This window comes from Hyperolius riggenbachi, chromosome 4, assembly GCF_040937935.1.
Source record: "Hyperolius riggenbachi isolate aHypRig1 chromosome 4, aHypRig1.pri, whole genome shotgun sequence".
In the NCBI taxonomy this organism is placed as follows: domain Eukaryota; kingdom Metazoa; phylum Chordata; class Amphibia; order Anura; family Hyperoliidae; genus Hyperolius; species Hyperolius riggenbachi.
In genome coordinates this window covers 210,180,938-210,205,596 of record NC_090649.1, presented here as the reverse complement: position 1 = coordinate 210,205,596, position 24,659 = coordinate 210,180,938, and the positions used below count along the sequence as shown (strand labels likewise).

The following is a 24,659-nucleotide window of genomic DNA, read 5'->3' as shown; positions in this document are numbered from 1 at the left end:
AGCATTATAACCAAATCTGAAGTAGAAAAGAGCGGCACTGCGGCACATTTCTAGCTGCAAAAAGTTGCTTGTATTCTGGAACAGTGGGCCAGATTTATCAAAGTATTACCGACAGTTATTTCTTCTTAAACAGTTCTAACCAGCGGGGGAACTGTTCTGCATGATAATTAGAAACGTCTTAAATTCCTAGTTAATAGCAGCAGTTTAGCGTGCATTTCTAGAACTGCACTACAGTTGAGAAAAGTGCAAATCCATTCCTAAACTGACACAGATTAAGCAGCCCATACACTCAGCCGATTTTCTGGCCGACCGATCGATCGCGATCGATCGATCGATCGATCGATCGCAAATCGGTTGGCCAATCGACCGATCGACGGCCGATTTCGATCGATTTCGATGGATTTCCATCGAACTAGCAGGGTGGAAAATTTAGGTCGATCTGATGAGATTGCTTATCAGTTTGCATTGGCCTTAATGGAAATCTGATGGCAAAAAAATGCCATCAGATCGAATTTCAACAGATTTCAAACTGAAATCTATTGGAATTCTATCCTGGTAAAAAATGTTCTAAAAACGCATCAGATAGATCATCAGATGCATTTCTTATCTGTCTGCTGCCAATCTGACGAGTGTATGGGCACCTTTAAGAAGTGCTCATTAGCACTTAACCTTTCCAGTGCTGGGCATTGATCAATACAACAGATGTATTGGTTACCTTAGCAACAGCAATTTCCCTCACACACTGCAGAAACCTTCCTAATTCCTCCTATTCCTAACAGTTTAATAAGGAAACTGCACTATTTAGTGATTTGTTAAAGAGAACCCAAGGTGGCTTGTAAGAATCCTATTAGCACACAGAGGCTGGGTCTGCATATAATGCCCAGCCTCTGTTGCTATACTGTCTCCCCAGCCCTCCCCCCACCCACGCTCTGCTGTCCCCCATATATCAAACGCCATGCTGGCGACATGCAGCGTGTCGATAGCAGACTGTTTACCTCTGCATTGTCACTATCGCCACTCCCCCGCCTCCTCTGCATCGCCACTGCCCGCCTGCGTCCCTTCCCTCCAATCAGCGGGGAGGGAAGGGACACAGGCGGGGAGCGACGACATAGAGGAAGCGGGGAAGTGGCGAGAGTGACAGTGCAGAGGTAAACAGCCTGCTAGCGATCAATGACGCTAGCACAGTGTTTGATTTATGGAGACAGCAGAGTGAGGGGGGGGGGGGGGGGTCTGGGGGGAAATAGTATAGCAATAGAGGCTGGGTATTATATGCAGACCCAGCCTCTGTGTGCTAATAGGATTCTTACAAGCCACCTCGGGTTCTCTTTAAGATGTCTGAGACAGATCTGCACGGATTTCTAAACACCTACCAATATTTTTACTCAGACACTCTTGATAAATGTCACCCAGTGACACTATATGTTATGGACACGCAGGTCCTTCATCAGGTGCATAACTGGGTGCTGTCTCCCTGGATAGTCACTTTGCAAATTTACAACTAAATCTGGTCTTTGAGACAGGAGTCACACTAGTTGAAATTGCTGGCGTTTTGCTCTAATGGGAAAATAATGTTTCCTTATGGGGTCACAGCTGCAGTCTTTTCAGGAGCCCTCTGACATTCTCTATAGCGTGTAAAAAAAAGATACAACTTGCGCTATTTTCCCGCCAATGCATGCAATTCCTAATTGAAATTGTCAGGCTGATGTAAAAAAACGCCTACATTCAATCGCATATGGGAAGCCGTCTGTGTTTCCTACAGACACAAGTGTGATCCCTCCCTAAAGTATAGCTATACTTTATAGGCTACTTTTTGACTAAGGGCCAGTTCACTTGGACGCTTGTACGACATTTACCACCGGCCGCAGTGCTCATCATTAAGTGCTGCCCTTTCAAATGGCTGGGCAGCTTTGGTATCATTGTTTGCATGAACACCGCATTTTACCCCTATTTTTGTGTTGCTTCCACTGTAGCTTAGCGCAAATTTCCTGTGTCCCCCTGCAGGGGTGAAGGAACGCAGAAAAATCAGCCATGCTTGCAGAAAAGCATTTCAGCAAGCCGCCGGGTGGCCAGTTCAGACGCCCATCTGAACTGGCCCTTAGTTTATAAGTGCAACTTATAGGGTCTTTATAAATGAGTTCAATTATAGTAATAAGAAATGCTTGTCCAGTACAAAAAAGCAGGGGGTGCAGAGGTTGCGACCGAATCAGGGCCCTTGGGCCAGAGGGGCCCCCGTAGGGCCCTCCCTGAATTACAGTATTAGCTCTCTATTGGTCCTGTGCTCATAATAATCACTTCTTTAGATACTTTGAATAGTGGTAATCATTAACAAACTGTTGCCCATCCCCTTTTTGCACCTCTGACACTGTAGTTGCCATTGGCAGGTTTTGGTGCGCCACATCAATTGTTATGAATAGAGTGCTTGGAGGGGCCCTATGTAAAACTTGCATCGGGGCCCACAGCTCCTAAACTACGCCACTGTTTGGCTAGAATCCCACTAGGAGTGATTTCTAACCGCTAGTGATTTGAAAAAGCTCTTGCTAATGAAAACCTATGGAGGATTTTTATAAAATCACCTCGCTCAAGTGGGATCACACCCATAGCATTACATTAGCAAGAGTTTTCAAATCACAAAGCGCTCAGAAAATCACTCCTAACGGGTTTCTGGCCTTTGTGCATTGTTAATTAATGCAGATTTACACTGTATTAAGATATGGGAGGATGTACTTAAGTATACCTGCACTACTGCTACAAAAATAGACCAATCAGCACACATTCAGAAGCAACCCATTGCAGTGACAATATATGGTACACGACTTGACCAGTGTCTGGACTCTTGACCAGGTACATTAAGGATCAGTTAACATTGCAGGGATCAACAGCTGATCCATGTAAAAACTGATCCGTAAAATGGATCAGTTTTCATTGGGCATCAGTTTTTGATCCAATACCAAGTTATGGGTGGCCGTGATGCGTCGCATTGACCGCACGCTAACAAATGCGACGCATCACGGCCACCCATAACTTGGTATTCTGTTTTCCAGAACAGTCCAAATGGATCCATTTGGAGCAATGTGAATGGGTCCTAAACTGACCAGTTTACTGCCAATGTGAACTGGGCCTAATGGTGCCTACACATGGTACAATTTTTTTTTTTTTTTTTAATAATTAGATAATTTCATTAGCTTATTCAGTTATATTGAATATAAAGATTTTTCCAACGTGTCCGATTGGATTTTTATAAAAAAAAATAAAATAAAATGGATAATTGTTCGTTTTTCTTGATTGAAAAAATATTTTTTTTCCACTTTCTTTAAGTTCATTTGCTTTGGTTGAATAAGCTGGAAAATCAAACATTTTTATTGTACCGTGTATGGGCACCATTAAGGTGATTTATTTGACAAGAGCTCTGGCTCTGGTCAGTGGTGCTCACCGCCAGGTCGTGATCACGCTTACGCGTGGATTCACGACCATTTTGACGCATTCCGCCTCGGACACGAAAATCCGTGAATAGATTTTCAACCACGAAAATCTACTTCGGCTTCGCGTGAATGCGGACAGAAATCCGCATTCACGCTCGTGAAACCCGGGGCTGAAGTCGTGGTTTGTGGAAATGCGTCAAACTATGCGGAAGTGACACATTGCAGGCCAATCAGAGTGCCCCAGCCAGGCCCTAGCAACCAATCACAGGAGGGGAGCTATGCCCTCCCCTCCTGAATATAAAGCGGCGGCCATGATGGAAAAGCTCTGTCCTTGCTACTAGACTGTGGTGCTGAGAGGATTATCTCCAGGCCATTGTTGTTTGAGCAAGTGCATTTATTGTGTTAAAAACAAAGCGTTTTTTTTGCTAACACTGCTCTTATACTGTACACAGTTAGCTAGTCAGTGAGTGATTGCTGTAGTTAGTTGTAGTCAGTGTAGTGTAGTGGGAGTGTGGGAGTCTAGTGATTATTTAACTGTGTGTAGTGCTGTGCAGGCAGGTTCAGTGCTGCAGTGTAGTGGGAGTGGGGATTATCTGTGTGTAGAGTGCAGGCAGGCAGGTTAGTGCAGCTGCAGTGTTCACTTGTATATTCCAGTGACAGTTATACACTTGTACTATTTGCAGGCAGCCAGTCACACCGCCGGCGCCGCCACTCTCTGCCAGCGCTGTTCATTCATTCTGTCAGTGACCTTGTGCCGTGCCCAGTGCCCACTGCTCGCTCGCTCGCTGGCATATGAGCATCTCATTACACAGTGTGACATCCTTGTGTGCCCACTGCATCCTTCAGTGACCTAGTTGTATATCCAGTGCCCACTGCTGTGCCCACTGCATCCTTCAGTGACCTTGTACTGTGGCCACTGCATCCTTCAGTGACCTAGTTGTATATCCAGTGCCCACTGCTGTGCCCACTGCATCCTTCAGTGACCTTGTACTGTGGCCACTGCATCCTTCAGTGACCTAGTTGTATATCCAGTGCCCACTGCATCCTTCAGTGACCTTGTACTGTGGCCACTGCATCCTTCAGTGACCTAGTTGTATATCCAGTGCCCACTGCTGTGCCCACTGCATCCTTCAGTGACCTTGTACTGTGGCCACTGCATCCTTCAGTGACCTTGTACTGTGCCCACTGCATCCTTCAGTGACCTTGTACTGTTCCCACTGCATCCTTCAGTGAGCTAGTTGTATATCCAGTGCCCACTGCTGTGCCCACTGCATCCTTCAGTGACCTTGTACTGTGCCCACTGCATCCTTCAGTGACCTAGTTGTATATCCAGTGCCCACTGCTGTGCCCACTGCATCCTTCAGTGACCTTGTACTGTGCCCACTGCATCCTTCAGTGACCTTGTACTGTGCCCACTGCATCCTTCAGTGACCTTGTACTGTGCCCACTGCATCCTTCAGTGACCTAGTTGTATATCCAGTGCCCACTGCTGTGCCCACTGCATCCTTCAGTGACCTTGTACTGTGGCCACTGCATCCTTCAGTGACCTAGTTGTATATCCAGTGCCCACTGCTGTGCCCACTGCATCCTTCAGTGACCTTGTACTGTGGCCACTGCATCCTTCAGTGACCTTGTGCTGTGCCCACTGCATCCTTCAGTGACCTTGTACTGTGCCCACTGCATCCAGTGATTCATTACTAGCAACATGTCTGGCAGGGTTTCGCGGGGTGAGAGGAAAGGGAGTTCAATTGCCTCAGCCACTTCTGGGACTGCTCCACGTCCAGGGAGAGGACGCCCAGCTGTACGTGGTCGTGATGCAGCAGAAAAGGGGGCAGCAAAGCCTGGGCCGAGTCAGCGGACGCCATTGTCCAAATATTTTAAAGTTTCTGGTCCCCGTGTGGTGGTTGAGCAAATGGAACCTGACGTACTCATGGACATCATGACTTCCTCCCAGACCTCTACTGTGAGCACCACTCCAAGCAGTAGCAGCAGCAGCCAACATCCCACGCTTGTTGTGACATCCACCTCAGCACCCACTGGTCAGCAGCCCTCCCAGGATGACAGCGTTCTGTCCCTCAGTCCGGCATCTGGGAACCTGCTGATGCAAGAAGCACAGGACTTACTGGGGACTGATGTGGCAGAGATTGAGATCGGGCCACAATCACAAGCGTTGTTGAGTTCTGGTGATGAAGAAGAGGGGTCTGTGTCTGGGGATGTAGGGACAGAAGAGGAGGCGGAGGAGTCAGAGGAAGAGCTGGATTATGATGATGCTGCTGATGATGACGTTGTGGACCCTAACTATGTGCAGCCTGCTGAGTCCGTGGAAGAATGGTCAGAGCAGGATGACGAGTCACCTCGGCCTAGGCAAGGATATCGCCATATGTCAGGCAGGGGCAGGGGCATCGGCAGCAGTGGGCGTGGAGGAAGTAGACAGGACACTGCTTCAGCCGGCACCACCACCATGCAACCCCCGGCAACTACTACCACACATTGCTCCGCTGCACCCTCTGCTAGTGGGGGCCGCAGTAAATTAAAGTCACCAGTGTGGGATTGCTTTGAGGAATGTACTGATGACAAAAGGTATGCGGTGTGCAGGTTATGCAGCAAAAGATTGAGCCGTGGGAAAAGTCTGAGCAAGATGGGTACCTCATCCCTCCAGGGCCACCTGAGAAGCCGCCACTGCCGCGAGTATGCGGACTTTAAGAGGAAGCAGGCACTGCTGGCAGGGGTTCCTGAGAGCAGAAGGCCCACCAGCGCAGCAGCATCCTCCCTCCCTCAGGGTCGTGAATCCCCCACAGCAGCAGCAGTAGTAGCACGCAAGCGCTCTTCCACCTCGGCTGCTCAGGACACAGACATTGAGGCTGGCAGCCAGTGTTCGTCTCTCCTCTGTCTCCCCTGCATCCCAGCGTCGTCAGACCCTGCTGAGCGACACCTTTCAGGGTCTGACCAAGCCTCTGCCTCCAAGCCACAGGCGGATCCGCAAACTAAATGGCTTGCTGGCCCGGGCCATGGCATCACAGCTGCTTCCCTACTCCCTGGTGCAGGAGGGGAGCGCCATGCGGACGCTGCTCCAATTTGGCATCCCCGAGTGGCAAGTCCCCAGTCGCCACTATTTCAGCAGGAGCGCGATCCCAGCACTCCACAAGTTTGCGGTGGAAAACGTGGCCCGTTCCCTGGACTACTCTGTGGGCAAGCGGGTCCACGTGACCATGGACTCGTGGAGTAGCAGATTTGGGACAGGTCGCTACCTGTCCTTTACGGCCCACTGGGTGACACTGATGGAAGGGAGGGAGGACAAGAGCGCATCAGCCCAGCTAGTGGTGCCACCACGCGGGATCAGGGGGGATGCAGAAGGGTCCTGTCACGACACTCCCTCAGCACCCGGAAAGCAAGCCCGCCTCGGCAGCAGCAGCGCCAAGCCTCGGCACTGCCAAGCCCTTTTAAAATTGGTGACCCTGGGGAAGGAGAGGCTTACGGCCACCAACGTCCTGGCCGCCCTCAGGAAGCAGGAGCGGAGGTGGCTGACCCCCAGAGGCCTGGAAGTGGGGTATGTGGCAGCCGATAACGGGGCCAACCTGGTGGCAGCAGTGCAGCAGGGAAACCTCCAGCACATCCCCTGCTTGGCCCACGTGCTCAATCTTGTGGTGCAGCGCTTCTTGCGCACCTACCAGGGGATGAGCGAGCTGCTGCAGGATGCCCGGGCGGTGGTACGCTTTTTCCGCCTGTCAGCCACTGCCTCTGCACTCTTGTCCACCTTACAGCAGCAGTATGGAAGGCCACAACACCGGATGATCATCGACATGCCAGTTCGCTGGAATTCGACTCTGGCCATGTTGGAGCGGCTGTGTCACCACAGGCTGGCTCTTAGGGCCTACATGCTAGACCCAAGTGTCCCCAGCAACCAGCAAGTCCCCATGATTACTGCCACTCAGTGGACACTGATGCAGCAAGTATGCCTGGTGCTGAGTCCCTTCCTGGAGGCAACCAAGATGGTCAGTGAGGAGCGGGCCTCTGTGTGCCAGTGGGTGCCCTTGGTTTGTCTACTGGAGCAGGCAATGGACAATTTAATTGAGCGTGGGGATGAAGCCCTGAGGCAGTTGGAAGAACAGGAGCAGATGGCAGCACAGTCCAGCTCAGAGGAGGGCTCACAGCAGGTAGTGGAAGAGTTGGAGGTCCCTAACCTGAATGAGGAGGAGGAGGAGGAGCAGAGTGCAGCAGGCGTTGTACGTGGATGGCGGTTTGAGGAGGACAACGACATGGCACAGGAAGAGGACAGGCATGCGTTATGGGACAATGGCGAGGACGAGGAAGATCTTGCTGGCAGGGCCCACTTGTTTCCCATGGCTGTGCACATGTTGCGCTGCCTTCGCAGGGACCCCCGGGTGATCCAGATGCGTTCAAGGGAGGACATCTGGATTACCTTGATGCTTGATCCCCGTCTGAAGGGGAAGCTGGGAGACTTAATGACGCCATCCACCACCGAGCAACGCACAAGGGAGTTGAAGGAGGTCCTTGTGCGCAGACTACTGGAAGCATTCCCCCAGCATTCCACCCCCACTGTAACTGCTCTGCCAAGCCAGCAAGAGGTGCCTGCCATTGCCACTAGCAGCACAACAACAACCACCAGCAGCAGCAGCAGCAACTGGCGCCCCGGAGACCTGAAGAGCCTAAGCAAGAGCCTGTATGCAGTGCAGCAGCCCAGAATAGAGGTGCCCGCCACAGCATCCACCACCAACCAGCACAAGCAACGACTGACCACCATGGTGTCTGACTATATGGGGTCAACCAGCGGGCTCAATGACACCGACAGCCCCGTGGACCCCTTGGAGTACTGGGTCAAGAGACTGGACATCTGGAGCGAGCTTTCCCAGTACGCCCTGGAACTCCTATCCTGCCCTCCTTCCAGTGTCCTCTCAGAGAGATGCTTTAGTGCGGCCGGTGGCGTGGTCACAGAGAAGAGCTCTCGGCTCTCCCACGCCTCTGTGGACAAACTCACCTTCCTGAAAATCAACCAGGCTTGGGTGGAAGGTGAGTTCCTGGCCCCTATTGTCGGACACAGGGGGACATGAAGTGGCTGCTGCATGTGCTGTTGTTAACTATGCCTGCCTTTATAAAGACATTTACTACCTGCCTAGTGCCTACCTTGGTTAATTTTTTGGTGTTATGGTACTACTACCAGTAAGTTGCCATGGTCCTCCTTCTGAGCTGCTGAACTGACCGCCCGCTTTGTCCTCCTGACTCAGTCGCTACTACACTCTGCGTTCACACTGCCCGGGTCGCCGGGTGCATTTAATTTTTTGGCCAGCACTATGATGCTGTGCTACTACTACTGTGCTGCTGCTGCTGAACTGACCGCCCGCTTTGTCCTCCTGACTCAGTCGCTACTACACTCTGCGTTCACACTGCCCGGGTCGCCGGGTGCATTTAATTTTTTGGCCAGCACTATGACGCTGTGCTACTACTACTGTGCTGCTGCTGCTGAACTGACCGCCCGCTTTGTCCTCCTGACTCAGTCGCTACTACACTCTGCGTGCACACTGCCCGGGTCGCCGGGTGCATTTAATGTTTTGGCCAGCACTATGACGCTGTGCTGCTACTACTACCACCAGTATGTTGCCGTGGTCCTTCTGTGCTGCTGAACTGACCGCCCGCATAGTCCTTCTCCTGACTCAGTCGCTACCACCACTGCACTCTGCGTTCACACTGCCCGTGTCCACTGACAACTCTGCTGCGATGTCATGGCTAATTGCTGCAAAAAAAAAAAAAAATTACAAAAACCTCTCTGGAGCCTTTTTGCCGTCAGCCACTCATCCTCCTCCAGCGGTACCTTCGCCGCCAAGTGCCATTGGAACTCGCCTTCACCTCTTTGACTGCTTAACGCGTATATCCCTTTTTAAAACCACTTATTACCAATTAATAGCCCCATTTAAAGTGTTGATTTCACTTTAAAATCCATTTTCTCTAGAAAAATTTTTTGGGGGGGAATTTTTTATGTTGAAGTTATGTTGCCCCTTATCACCTCGATAATCCATGCTATTTGGGGGACTGTAGCATGTATGGGGGCTTTGTTATTAACGTTAAAAGAAAATCTGCCTCCGGGCGTGAATCCGCGCGTGATTACGCCATTCACGGGAAAAAATCCGCGTGGTTGCGTGGACGCGGACGAAAATCCGCATGCGGCGGGGCTGAATGCGGATTTTTTTTTGCAACCACGCGGATTTCTGAATTCGTGGATGAGGCACATCCGAGCATCCCTGGCTCTGGTCCAGGGCCAGAGATGTCCAGTACTGAAAGGGTTAGAAAGCTTACCACAGACAAAAAAACAAGCTTTGTAAGCAGAACACTGCTCACTCCAATTCCTGTTCCACAACTTTGTGTATAACAATTCTGATTTACCACACAGTGTGTGTAGTTTATAGGAGAATAGGAGCACTCAGTCACCAGCATTACCACTAATGACTGACACAATATTATAACTTGCAGCAGCCATTTGTGGTGGTAATACTTAAAAGAAATACATTCAGGTAGCTGGAATAGTTGCAACCATATACTGTACGTTATCAGCGTGCTATGTATATACAGTATGTGTATACAGTAGATTACACGTAGTCAATTACAAGGTGAGTTTTCTCACCATTGGGTGTCTGGTGACACTGAAGGAACTGAAATTTGCAAGGTTCTGTTTGTGGACTCGTTAAAGTTGGTTTTAAGATTAAACAGTTATAAATCATAAATTAACCTGAACTAGTATATTTATAATTATTCATATTGAATTAACACACATAACTAATCAGCCAATCGATGGCAGTAACTCAATGCATTTAGACAGCTACACATGGTGCAGACAGGTTTCTGAAGTTCAAACAGAGCATCAGAGTGGGGAAGAAAGGGGATTTAGGCTGGGTTCACAGTTGCGGTATAAAACAGTCCATTTCCGGAACAGATTAGAATGGATCTAATGTTAACCTATGGATCCGTTCACATCCGTCCGTTCACGTGGATCCGCCCTGCACAATCCGCTGAGCATCTTTGGTTCTGTACCAATTTTTACTGACCACGGAGCTCAGCGGAACTGAAACGGAAGCTGAGGACCTGCAGTGGGGGCAATGAGAGAATGGAACATTCTAGTGAAGAAATGGACCGTTTTAAATAGAAAGATCCACTTTGGGGGTGGGGGGATGTGGAGGCAGAGGAATGGAAACGGAGTGGCAACAGAGTAAAAAAGGGATCAGGTGATCAGATCTATTTTCACGGATCTGTTTGCCACGCTAACACAAGTGTGAACCGAGCCTTAAGTGATTTTGAATGTGGCATGGTTGTCAGTGCCAGAAGAACTGGTCTAAGTACGTATTTTAGAAACTGTCAATCTGATCAATTGGGATTTTCATGTACAACCGTTTGTAAGGTTTACAAAGAGAGGTTCAAAAAAGAGAAAATATCTGGTGAGCCGCAGTTGTGTGGACCAAAATGCATTGTTGATGTCAGAGGAGAATGAAAATACTGGTGTGTGAAGACTGGAAAGCAACACTAGCTGAAACAAGCCCTTGTTACAATCAAGGTATGCAAAATACCATCTCTGAACACACACTTTGAAGCAGATGGGCTGCAGCAGCAGAAGAATACACCAAGTTCACTCCTGTCAGCTAAAAACATGAAACAGAGCTTACAATTTGCACAGGCCCACCAAAATTGGACAAGATTGGAAAACTGTTGCCTGATGTGATGAGTCTCACTTTTGGCTGCAGCATTGAGATGGTAAAGTTAAATTTGGCATAAACAAAATGAAGGCATGAAATCATCCTGCCTCATGCCAATAGTTTAAGCTGGTGATGGTGATATAATGGTGTATGAGACACTTTTGTCCTCTAGGTACAAGTTGAGCATTGTTTAAATACCACAGCTTCTTTGAGCATTGTGTATCATTCTTCTGATGGCGACTAACACTAACCCCCCCTTACTTAGGTCTATCAGTAACCCCTCACCCCCATGTCTAACACTAACCCACCACCTACACTTAACCCCAAATGCCCCTAGTTACGCCTAACACTAACCTGTATAGCCAAGGGCCACAGCCAACAACGCTCCGGCATAGCCTATGACGGTATTAGGCTATACCTGCACCGTGGCCGATCTGGTGGTCGGCTATATGAAACCAGAAAATCCAGCCACCGTTAATGAAGTGATTGACGATATCCAGAATTTTGTTATATTGGTGCACATTTTAGTATGTATCACCATAGCTGCAAATTTACATTGCAAACTATTGCACATAATTTACTGATTGCGCTGTGTGCCAAAATTAATGCCAGAACAGGAATCTGTGCCTGAACTTTCCAGATATAAAAAAAAAACGTTTCTAAAATAATGGGCTTTTTGAGTTCAGCCTGGCCCTATGCAATGCAATAGTTATATTTATGTGACCTAAAGATAGAGCAGAGATCAATGAGATGCAAATAATTTAGCAGATTGTTTGCAGCTTGAAATTGGGCCAATCAAGTGAACTTCCTGTAAATTTTAATTGGTTCAGTTCCAAGCTGCATACTTTTTACATGCAATTTGGAATTACAGTATTAGCTATTAATTGACCATCTTAACTTTGTAGGAAGTTCAGTAGAGAGGGATGGGACAGCACCCATGTATAGGAGAATGTGTGCCCAGGCTAACGGCCTTCCACACCACTGGAGTTGTAGATGCAGGAATCAAGTCGTGCAGGCACCACTGCTGTAAATATATAGCTTCTTTATTGGTTACATCAAATACAGCAGAAGGTACAACGACAGACCACTGTTTTGAACAATCAAGCTCTTTGTCAAGTTGATAAAACTGCAATGCCAACTTTGTATAGACAGTTTCCCAAAGTGTTCTTTCTGCTCACCTTACCTCCAGAGTAAGGCTACATCCAAACTTTGGAGGTAAGGGACCAGAGGTGGGGCACTGTGTTGGACACTATAATGACATTGGTAATGTGATGCAATTATATTACAATGGTATGTTTACATTGTCATGTTAGCAGTGTGTATTCATTGGCATAAGGCGAGCCATGCTGTGTTATACCAGACAACGGGCGTGTGTACAGTTACAGTAAAGCATACATCATTATCTGTATGTTCGACTTTTCAACTTTTCCCCTCTGTTGTCATTCTGTTCTTACATGGTACGCATTGCACGTATCCAGCTTAAGAAGTGGCTGGATAGTGTAATGGTTAAGGCCTCTGCCTCTGACACAGGGGACCTGGGTTAAAATCTTGGCTCTTGTTCAGTAAGTCAGCACCTATTCAGTAAGGAGTCCTTGGGCTAGACTCCCTAACACTGCTACTGCCTATTGAGCACATCCTAGTGGCTGCAGGTCAAGTGCTTTGAGTCTGCCAGGAGAAAAGCACAATTTAAATGGGGTTTGTCTTGTCTAAGAAAACTACTTTCCAAATAGATTTAGCTATGACAGCATTACTGTTGTTTGACCTTAGTAAGCACAGCAATGCTTCTGTTTATGATGGTCTTTAGATCTCTTCAGTGCTCCATATTTCCCTGCCCTCCTCCCCTCATGGTTTTATTTTCAAATCACCCTCTTACTGACTCATTAAGCAGTGAAAGCTAGCAGTCCCATTCTATAAGTCATTGCATGAATGAATGCAGCGGAGGTAAAGACACACAGGAGATAACGCAGTCAGAGGTGAATATACAGTGTGTGTCTCTGACTCCCCCACCTAAGAGAGCCTTCATACATGAATCAGGGTCAGGCAGCAAAGGACACTATGGAAACAGAAATATTTCAGGTACACTTACAGGTTTTAATTAAAAAAATTATAATAAGAACAGGTCATTGAATTTCAGTGATACCACATTGAAAGCTGTACTGTACTGTTTGGCAATATTCTGCAGTTTATTTCCGTTCAATAAATACAATCCAAATAATTAACTTGCGTGGTGGCTCCATCCACTGAAAACACTATAAATAACAAAACACAATTTAGAAAAATTCTTGTGAAGCTTTGCAAAGTGTGTGCATGTATGTTCATACATTTGTCTGGCATATCCATGGTAAGCATGTCTATGTTTGCACACACAGTCCTCACATCTACAGTGCAATCCTTGTCTATCATACAATCATTCTTCATGCAGGCCTGCATACTATTCCATGTCACTGCCTGCTGCACATTGCACATATATGCTCTTAAGCATCTCCCATAAAGGTGCAACAAATCCCCGCTCATTGTATGTACATGCAATGTCTGAGTCCTGGGAGTAGCTGGACAAGGAGATGCTCTCGTCAAATCAGAAGAACATTTGTGGAGGAGTCTGACAGTGTCACATATAATACTTTGAGTGACACTTTGCACACTCCTTGTCCTCACAGTGATAAGAGACAAAATAATTTGTGTTATGATATCATTGTCCAGCTGTTATTCTTAAATGGTGTAGCTCACTGGTCAAAATGAATGATATCACAGCCCTGCAGCTGTCAGAGTACAGAAGTCATAACATCACAGTTCTGCAGGTGTATTAAGACAGATGTGGCATCACTAAGTACTGCAGCTGTCCTGAGGAACTCATGTCAGCACAGAAAGTCCTGTGGTCTTTGATATTGCTTGAGGCAGGAAGGATACAGTATGACAAAAAGATACATAATTCCTCCACAGAGTTCTTGCAAACGTAAGGTGTTTGCTGAAAAAGAGGGTTATTACTTCAGAGTCCTTAAGTTGTCTTGAGATGTTGCGTGGGAAGGCATAGTAGAGTTGACATTGCAGTGTCTGAAAGCCCCTTGTGAAATAGCCATTGAGGTGATATTTAATCGGAGGGTCTTATCATTTTTCTGAAAACTTTATTTTTCAGTATAATCCATGTAGCGATCCTCCATATCTTTTTCTTGCATGTTAATGGCTTTCATGCTCCTCGGGTTTAGTCTTCTCATGTTCATAATGGCTGCCTTTTATACCAGAAACAAATTCATTAGATACATCAGATGTAAAAGAGATATTTCTATGTACAGTTTTTGACAAAAATTGTACTCAGTGCAAGATGGCATAGTTTTTAGACAGACTGACGCACTTGCCTACAACAATAATCTTTAAAAACAAGGCCTTTGTGAATACCAATGCTTATATTTTCATCTCTACGGGCTGGTGCACACCAAGAGCACTTCTGTGCGTTTTTCAAATGGCCAGCGCTTTGAAAACCACTTGGATAATGTAACCCTATAAGGGTGTTCCCACAGCAGCAAGTTGGTTTTTTTTTAAATCGCAAACGTGCTGTATGTACCCTCATTTCCCTGAAAATAAGACCTACCCTGAAAATAAGCCCTAGCCTAAATTTTGCACATGCTTCAAATATAAGCCCTACCCTGAAAGTAAGCCCTAGCGGAAGTTAAAGAGGAGGAAGAGGCAGCCAGTAAGTGGGGACACAGTGGTGGGTAGCATTTTTTGGAGCGATTCAGTTTGAATAAATGTTCAAAAATGTTTATTAGTTCAAAAATCGCTTTACAATATGGCAATTGCAAATCGCTAGCGATTCTAATTGCGATTTTGGTGTGCACTAGCCCTTATACTTAACCTGCTTGGTTGGGTGGAGGGTGGGTGGTAGGGATGGCAATGCTTAGGAGGACTCATGGAGAGCATGTCATCAGTTTGATCAGCTGATTGATTTGTAAGACTCTGTTTTGCTAGTCATGATCATGTGCTGAACCAGGAAGTCATCGCAGCAAATCAGAACCTTATAAATCTATCAGCTGATCAAACTGATCACATGCTTCTCCATGAGTTCTCCTAAGCATTGCCATCCCTAGTGTGTGGTAGTAATAAGAATAGTGTTTTCAAAGATTCAGTATCTGACCAGGAAAAGGCTCACGGACTGGCTTGTTCCCATATCTCACATACACAGTGTTCTCCCCAGGCTCTTTTTGGTGAAGCACCTGGCTGTCATCAGTTCACCTCCTCCTATGCTGTAAGCAGAGTCCTGCTGGCCCTTCATCCCACTGTCGCACCCCACCCGCCTACTTTTTCATGCCACCCAGCTGGAAAAAACTTCTGGGGAGAACACTGCATACATTTTCTCACTCCTCTGTATTTGTGCAGAGGCTGCAGAAAAGACCACATGTTATGGAGTTACCAAGCTTTACATATCTGGAATTCCTGCCATCTTTAGAGTCCTGCTAGAGCTTAGTAGCCGTGTTTCCCATAACACTTGTTGCTGGCAGCATGGGCATAGCAATCACCCCTGCGACCCCTGCCATCGCAGGGGGGCCCAGAGGCTTTGGGGGCCCCTCCTCCTCCCTCTCCCCAACCACAAGTGCAGCCAGTTAGTAATAAAAAAAAACCTCCCAGTTCACTCACAAAAACTGTGTGCAGGTGCATGTGTAATTTTTTCCTGCTTTCAGTTGCTGCTTCACAGCAGAACACTCTCTGCTGCCATTTGCTGGCTCCCAATCACATTACCTGCATGAAGTTTGGGTACCAAGGGGGCCCCATGCTATCATTTTTGCAGGTGGGCCTGTTAAGTCTAGTTACACTCCTGGCTGGCAGCAATGTTACAGGGCTAGGTTTCTGGAAAGCCCACATGCAGACATCAGACCAACAAGCATTGATCCCGGTGATACCTTTAATGACTAACTGTACATGGTTTACTGCAAACTTTCAAAATGTTTAGTCGCTTCTTCAGGCTGATACAGTTCTGTATAATGCCTAAAGAAGAAACTTAACATTTCGAAAGCTTGTAATAAACCATGTACAGCTAGTCATTAAAGGTATCAGGTGAGTTTGCATTTCTGCTTCTTGACTAACACTTCACTTGCTTGGAAAGCCCACAAAGACCTGGGCCTTGGGTGGCTGTTGTTTAAGGGGAGGTTGAACATGGACAAAGTTGCTGCATATTGAAGAAGAGGCTACAGGTGTAATAGGGAGGCTGCAAACAGGAAGCAACACATGGAAGAGGGGAGCTGATGCTCAATGGAGCTGTATATGAAGAAAAGGGGCTACTGTACATGGATGTTACATGTGGAAGACGGGGCTGAACATGGAATGGGAGGGGGCTAATGCACATGAAAGCGTTGCCGCAAGAAAGTTGGACAAGGGGTGTGAAAAATATAAATCTGACCTTGTGGACGGCTAAATACTTTGTAAAATATGTGTATGCATTGTGAAGAATTAACATCAACAGGATATGTTGGGTGGGCGGCACTCACCTTCGCAATCGCGGCAGCAATATTTGGTAAACCTTCTATTACCACGGCATTCTGGGTGACTGCACTTCCATTTCTGTTTATGACACTTAGGAACACCATCCTATGAAGATACACATTAATATTTACATCTGGCATTTAATCATGATAAACATTTTATTGCCTTTTTTCCATCCTCCTCCCAACAGCCTATATTATACATGTCACTTACCGTACAAACACAGGTCAAACATTTCACCGTTCCATGGTCTACAACTGTTGGGTGCCACTCTTCATTGTTTCCATACAGCCGACTCATAATTTTGCAATGCCGGGGTTCATCAGATTGCATTCTGTCTGCCATATATAAGGGGTTTGGTTCCTCAGCTGCAAGAGAGAACAATTTACTGTATAAGTCATATTTATTCCAGGTAGTAAAAATGAGAATGAAATGCATTTAATGAAGTCATGGACATTTCTAGCAATCAGCTAAAGCTGAGTTTTTTAAACCATTGTGTCAAAAGTGTATTTTAAATTTCTATTAGTTTCAAAAGTTTTTATTAGAGTTATAATAAATGTCCCTACGCAGGGACAAAAGTAATTGCACATAGGGTAATTAAACTCAAATAAAAGAACATAAAGACCAGCAAACAGCCAAAAGAGAAATGATTACAGGTTATAACAAAGTACATCATGGGGCTCAATATGAGAGGAGATATATGTCAAGTAATATTGCACACAATAGGAAATGCATAGCAAAAGATGAAAAGAGTAAAGCACTCCTGAGTGATAGTCTGGAACACAAATATAACTAAAAATGCTAGATACTGTAGCCCTGATTTATGCGCATAGGCGACCCATGGGAACCATGTCTTAGAGAACTGAGGCATTCGGTCCTCCACTATTGCAATCATCCGCTCATGTTACATAAGTCGGTGGACTCTGGTAATCACATGATCAATGTTTAATATAGAATCTTTCCCACATGATGCCAAATATGACTAACCACAATTTGCAATATGCTGGGCCAATTTGTGGGCTGGGTGATGTAGGCAACTATGCTTGTTACCCAGATGTAAAACAGAGGGGTCTTTGCTGAGAGCTATGTGGAGAACCAAAGCAATTAAACTATCAATCTGGGGCCATCCCCACCACATATGAAAGGGAGAGCCCCTAGAACCCCATCCGCAAAACAAAGACCAGAAATCAGAGGGTACATTTTGGAAAGTCTAGCAGGGGTTAGGTATGCCCTATGGAGAAGCTTGATGTTTGTTTCTAAGATTGAATAATAAAGGCTACCCTTCATGAGGGTTTCAAAACAATGTTTCCATCTTCCTGGGGTTAGCTGGATTTCAAGCTTGCCTTCCCACTTAATCAGGGTAAGAGTCATGTTTTGTTGAGGATGGCAAGCTAGAAGCTCAGTAAGGTAAGTGATAATACCACCCTCAAGTGGATACTCTTTACACCAGGGGTCCCCAAACTTTTTCGGTCAAGGGCCAGGTCAACAGCATACTTCAGACTACTGGGGGGCCGGAGTATACATGAAATGATGAAGAAAAGCATAACTTTGAGCCTAGGTATTGTAGACAGTGCTTATTAACATGGACAACCCTCAAGTTTCCCATTTAACCAGAGCAGATGTTATGCCCCCCAACAGAGCATGTGCAGATAGTATCCCCCCCCCCAACACAGCGCAGATATCGTGACCCTAACATAGCAAGTCATATGTGAGCCACAATGTCACCCAATGGCCTGCTAAAGCCTGCAGCACTGTGGGGGGCCGGTAAAAAAGCCTCAGGGAGCCACATTCGGCCCGCGGGCCTTAGTTTGAGGACCACCGCTTTACACCAAGGTAAGGCTTGAAGATTACTGAAAATGTAGCGTTTCCAAAGCCACAAAGTATGGAGAAAGTTTGGCGATGGCATGGCAACCTGAGACAAATTGCGAAGAGAGGACCACACCAGGAATTCTAAATTAAAAGGATAAACAGTAGGAGAGAGGAATGTATGGCCACCCATAAGCAGGGCTGACTTTTTGCTGCCTGAAGCAAACTGGAGCATGTGCTCCCCCCCCCCCAATGATCGCTCGCATAGCAGAGGAAAGGGGGTGGGCAGCTGTTTGCTGGAGGGGGGCCTGATTTCTCTCCTCCCCCAGGGTGCCCCTCCGGTGCTCCCCTCCATGCAGAGCAGCAGCGGCAAGGCACTCATGTGCTTGCAGACGCCGGTAGGTCTCCCCTTTGATGTGCCTGCACCTGCCGGGTCTCCCTGTGATCTGCCCTTCTGGTTGTCATGTAAGTGGCTTGCCGCTGCTGTTCTGCATTGTGGATAGCACCAGAGGGGGACCCTAGGACGGGGGGGATGCCGCCCTGACGCTGATGCCGCCTGAGAAAGTGGCGTCACCTGGCGTCATGGGTCTGTCCATAAGGGAGAATAATTACTTGCCTGGGTAGGGGGGATGTGAGCCAATAGAGCTCCTATATAATAATTGTAGAAGATGGGGACAGCAGGCCCACCTAAAGTCCTAAGAAGCTGCATGCACTTCACAAATATTCTAGGGCAGTGATGGCTAACCTTGGCACTCCAGCTGTGACAAAACTACAAATCCCATCATGCCTCTCCCCGAGTTATGCTTAGAGCTGTCAGAGTATTGCAATGCCTCATGGGACTTGTAGTTCCACCACAGCTGGAGTGCCAAGGTTAGCCATCACTGTTCTAGGGGGACTGTAGGACCATATAAATCTAACTACTTCACAAGACTTTCAGCCAATTGTGAGCTGGCAATAGAAGCAGAAACAGTAATGCTCCATTATGTGATCCAAAGCAGCTCACAACAAGACTAAAGCAGCAAGATCCAGTCTTGAGACATTTCAGTGATATATCTGTCTCTGGGCAGGAGCAGCCCATTTGACTGGGATGTAGAAGACAAAACCCTGTACGATCTCTCTCATCATTTTCCAGTCATTTATATGCAGTATAAACAACTGAACAACCCCAGTCAGTGATTTCCTCTCACCTGGACATTTCTTGCAGCAGTCCATTGGATTTTCACGGTATGGTTTGGCACAGGTAAGTTCCGGACACTCCTCTCTCTCACAGTGGAGCCCTTGTGCAGAACTCTAATAGACAAAGACATGGGTGAGTGCATTGTAATGAGCCATTCCCAGTTATCTGCTGCTAGGACATCTCTGTAAATCTCACCTTGCAGGAACACAGTGCACATGAAACTACACCAAAAGGGAAAATTTCTGGATGCCAGCGTGTCCCAGCATCTCTCCATTTTCCACTGAAAAAGCATCCTAAGGGAAACAAAAAGACAATCTGAGTTCACAAAATAACTAAGAGCCTGATTTACTTAGGCATCTCCTGGGTAGAGTCTGCAGGAGACTATAAGTGCCCTTTTCTACCAAAAATTATCTTCATTTAAAAAGTGCATTTTCCCACGATGTTGCAGCACTTGGGATTGGTTGCTAATAGCAATCAATCCCAAGTGCATGAAAAATGCAGCATGCAGCGCTTTCCCGAATTGCTGTGAGTCTAATTGCATTGGTGGAAAAGGGGAACCGCAATTAGCATGTTCATCGTCAGATAAACGTGACTGAAGGGTGTGCCTCCAATTTCCCTGTCAACGCAATCTGCCTCATATATTAAACTGTATGTAATGGTGCGATGCAGTGCTGCAGCCAATATGTTGCATACAAATCACATCACAACAAGTGTAAAGGACTCTTAAGGTTGCTGAAAGGTAAGTGAATAAGCAGTTGAGTGACTACAGTAATAAGCATTCACCTGTCTCTGGAGCGTTTTCTTAAAGTTAACCTGTAGGGGGAGGAAAGTGCCCCTGGGGCTTACTTAGCTTGGGAGGGGGAAGCCTCATTAGGATCCAGAGGCTTCCCCCTCCCAAGGTAAGTACCACCTGACACCCCATCCCCCGGTCATCCTTCTCAAGTAGCTTGTTCTGGCACTGTGACCCCCAAGCCAACATAAGCAATAATAATTAAAGTGGCACAGTAGAGCAGCGCCGGATGGGGCTTGGCTGTTTCCGCCACATGGGTATGTGCACCAAGAAGGATATTCTTGGGGGAGCCAGGGCTGGATTCCCTTTGCTGAGGAGGTCAGGTCTGCAGTATCACATAAAGTATGTTCTCCTTTATTTTTCAATGATCCCAGTTTAGGAGAGACTTAGTAAAATAGGCCTATTTACATCATGTAGAATGAGGGAAAACTGTAGTGTGCGTTTAGGAAAATAAATAAATTAAACTCTTCTTACCATCACTGTGCTGTCCACTATGTTTCTTCTCTGAAAGAAAGCAAAATGTTGAAGCATTTAACAAAAACTAAGAAGGACCAGTGATAAGTAGACTGAGAATAGATTCTAACAACAATCTTTAAAGTGAACCTGACTTAACCCCCCCCCCCCCCTCCCCCCTTGCATGATGGATAACAAGTACTGAATGTCTGTACCAGACTTGTACATAACTGGAGCAGCTGGTGCATTTGGTGTCGGCTGCAGCAATCACCAAGTGGTCATTTTGGGCTTGCTTTGATCTTTGTAATAAAAATAATCATCCGAACATTTGTATAGTGCTTTTCTCCTGTCGGACTCAAAGCGCTCAAGAGTTGCAGCCACTGGGGGACGTGCTCAAGAGGCCACCCTGCAGTGTTAGGGAGTCTTGCCTTGAACTCCTTACTAAATAGGTACAGACCCTAGCCAGGGTTCGAACTCTATTCAGCCACTAGTACTCTATCTAGCCACTGTAGAATGTCTAATCTGTATACTAGTTATTTGACCCAATGAACTCAGTAACAGCAAAGCTGCATAGAACCATTCCTCTCTCCTGTACATTAACACACCTAGAGAAACATGTGACATTTCATCCCTCTAGCAGGTCATAACTTACCCTTGCACACTGGACAGCACTGGTCAGGCAGCTGCACAGTTTGGGTACAGTTCAGAGGCTGGCACACAATAGGCTCACAGGTCGGTGTTTGTTTCTGAAAGAGAGAATAAACAATTAACAAATGAAATATGAGAGAGAGAGAGAGAGAGAGAGAGAGAGAAAGAGAGAGAGAGAGAGAGAGAGAGAGAGAGAGAGAGAGAGAGAGAGAGTGTGTGTGTGTGTGTGTGTGTGTGTGTGCGTGAGTGCGTGCGTGCGTGTGTGTGTGTGTGTGTTGGGGGGGTGTTCCCGGGATACGGTTCCTGCACATGACAATTGTGCATCAGGCCCTAGATGAGATAAAGTTGTGTACATATAGCATTAATACTACTTAGAGCTTGGCGCTGTTCCCTTTTTATTTTTTTATTGCAAGGGTTAATACACCATTGCTTTTTCAGGAGTAGTCAGCAGCAGCTTTCCTAACTACAGGCCATATAAGCCAAAGGCCATATAAGCAAACACTTATGATAGCAGGGAAGTAATGAAAAGTTCAATAGGACATCATTTTTCTTTTAATTCCATGTTAACTGTATGCAAATTATGCAGCTTGGAATTGGACCGATCAAATGCAGTAGCTGATAATTTTGTTTAGTTCAGTTTCAAGGTGTATACATTGCCATAAAATGTACATCTACTCAAAATTATTAGCTTCCCACTGACCATTGGAAGCAGGAAATTTGGGCGCATGAGGCAGGTGGACAAAAAGGGCGCCGCCATTCACTCCCATAATAAATATCGTTTAATGGGCGCCCAACAGGAAAAAAGGGCGCCAGAGAAAAATAACGTTTTACAAGCGGCGCCCGGAGATTTTTAATGTTTTATAACTGCTTCTCATGATTACAGATTATTTAATGATTTATAATTTTTTAAACATTATTTTTAAACGGAAAACAGTACAATATTTTTTTAAAACATTATTTTTAAGCGAAAAACAGCACAATACTTTTTTAAAATGTTATTAATGCTTATCACAGGGGGGTCTTAGGTTTAGGCACCACCAGGGGCGTCTTAGGTTTAGGCACCACCAGGGGGGTCTTAGGTTTAGGCACCACCAGGGGGGTCTTAGGTTTAGGCACCACCAAGGGGGTCTTAGGTTTAGGCACCACCAGGGAGGTCTTAGGTTTAGGCACCACCAGGGGGGTCTTAGGTTTAGGCACCACCAGGGGGGTCTAGGGGTTAGGGGTAGGTACAGGGAGGGTTCTGTGTGAGAGTAGGGTTAGGTATAGTTTTAGTAAAATTCTTATTAATCTTTTATAAAACGTTATTATACATTTTACTTTTTAAACAGGGAAGATTAACGTTTTTACAATTGCCGATTTCATACACATTATTTAATGATTTATAACTTTATAAAACATTATTTTTAAACAAAATATAGCACAATTTTTTTTAAACGTTATTCATGCTTATCGTTTAAAACCCTGCGCCCTTTTTTCCCGGCGCCCTTTTTTAACGTACGCCTGACCATTATCCATCATCTATCTAGTTAGTTGCATTCCCACCTTTGTGTTATTTCAAAAATAGATCTATACTTACCTCCTCCACCACCTTTTTTCCAAATGCAGTACTGCAGGACAACTGATCAATTAAAATGTATCCGTTTTTAAATAATATCTGAGATGAATAGAAATTTTTTTTTTATATATGCCTGGGCTTCCCTCAGTCCCCTTCAGGTTAAATGGCCCCTCGCCGTCCTCCGCCTCCTCCTGGATGCTCCTCTAGGTGGCCTGGTATCTTTGCAAGTTTTACGAAGTATGTACTAAGCAAGTACTACTATTGAAAATCTGTGAGCCGTGTATGGGGGAATTGATCCTTCTGTGATCAGATTCAGATCAGAGATGAATCTGTTTGAAAAATCTATGCGTGTATGGCCACCTTCTCAATTTTTCTACACTACAAAATGGGCTGTTGTCAACCACACCAACCACACACACAATAGGGCTTATCTTACCTCACAAGTGCATACTGAACACTTCTTGTCATAGTCAGGTGCCCATCGAGCTCCATGAACTCTTCGTTTTCCTTCAAAGAAACAAGATGTAGGTTCTTTGATAACTTCCTCTGAGTGATCTTGGGTGCTCTTCTCAACGGGTTCATATTCCAAGTCCTCAGGTGACAATTGCGTTACACCAGATTCACATGAGTTTGGAATATGTAGCTGGTTAAAAAAAAGTATTGAACATTACTCATGAAGTCATTCTGTTAGTATGACAGCTGCATAATGTATTCCAAATGTCAGTTGATTTAAAACCTGAAGGAACATAACAGTATGGAACCAGCAGTGCATAACTAGTGGGTTACACTCACCGGACCACGGATCTCTCCACGTTCGTTAAGTTTTGTGCTCACTTGGATGTAGGCAGTGCCACTGTTCAAATGCCTAAAAAGTTCAAGATCAAGGTCCTTCACACTGCCCTGAGCCTATTAAAAATAAAAACAAAGTAGTAAGCAGTCATTCATGTTCTAAATTAAGATTACATTCCATATACAAATTTCTCCACTTTAAAGTCTTACTGTAGGCAAATGTAACAACTTGGCGAAAAAACTAAAAAGTAAACAGCAGCAATCATAATGATAAGAAGAGTGCACTGAATACTTTATATGAACAACTAGATTCAAAAATAAACCTTAGAAGGCATGGGGTAGAAAATAGTAGGGATGTCAATACCAGATTTAACCAGCAGGATACAGTATATACAAATATAATACTTATCACAATCCTAAACAACAGGCGAATAAACCATATGAGTCAAAATGCAATCACCATATATCAAAACCAGTTCCCAGATATGAGTAAAATACTCTCCCAGTCATGGAAAGCAAGATATGTACAGTACATTTAGTATTGGGGGACACAGTAACCAAGTAGCTTGGGGTGACCAAAACCACAAGGAGAGTATAGGAGACTAAAAGAGCCCAAAAGCCCAAACTAGTATTAGGGGATTATCCACAGAATAATTAATAGAGAAAGGGTGAATACATAGCCATGACAATAAAGAGTATGTCCAGTGTAGAAAAAAAGTGAATGCTCATAATATGAAAAAGTGTGTCAAACAAATGTCTGCTATGGTCATGAGCAAAGAACACTAGAGGGAAACTCAGTACTATAATACCTGGCGTCTATTGGTAACTAGGTTATCTACACCTGGCCATCCCA

At 45.8% G+C, this 24,659-nt stretch overlaps 1 protein-coding gene across 2 annotated transcripts in view; it reads right to left on the bottom strand.

Moving 5' to 3' along the window:
• Positions 1–13,186: 13,186 nt before the first annotated feature.
• The window catches only part of CHRD (chordin), a 34,070-nt gene continuing 22,597 nt past the window's right edge, over positions 13,187–24,659 (bottom strand). For both annotated transcript variants that reach the window (XM_068279350.1, XM_068279351.1), the window contains 9 exons: positions 23,810–23,923; positions 23,454–23,660; positions 21,467–21,560; positions 20,836–20,865; positions 19,767–19,864; positions 19,582–19,684; positions 16,802–16,956; positions 16,594–16,693; positions 13,187–14,343 (listed from right to left, as the gene is read on the bottom strand). In XM_068279350.1, coding sequence (XP_068135451.1) covers positions 14,291–14,343; positions 16,594–16,693; positions 16,802–16,956; positions 19,582–19,684; positions 19,767–19,864; positions 20,836–20,865; positions 21,467–21,560; positions 23,454–23,660; positions 23,810–23,923 — 954 coding nt within the window. In that variant the 3' untranslated portion in view covers positions 13,187–14,290. The remainder of the gene's footprint in view (positions 14,344–16,593; positions 16,694–16,801; positions 16,957–19,581; positions 19,685–19,766; positions 19,865–20,835; positions 20,866–21,466; positions 21,561–23,453; positions 23,661–23,809; positions 23,924–24,659) is intronic.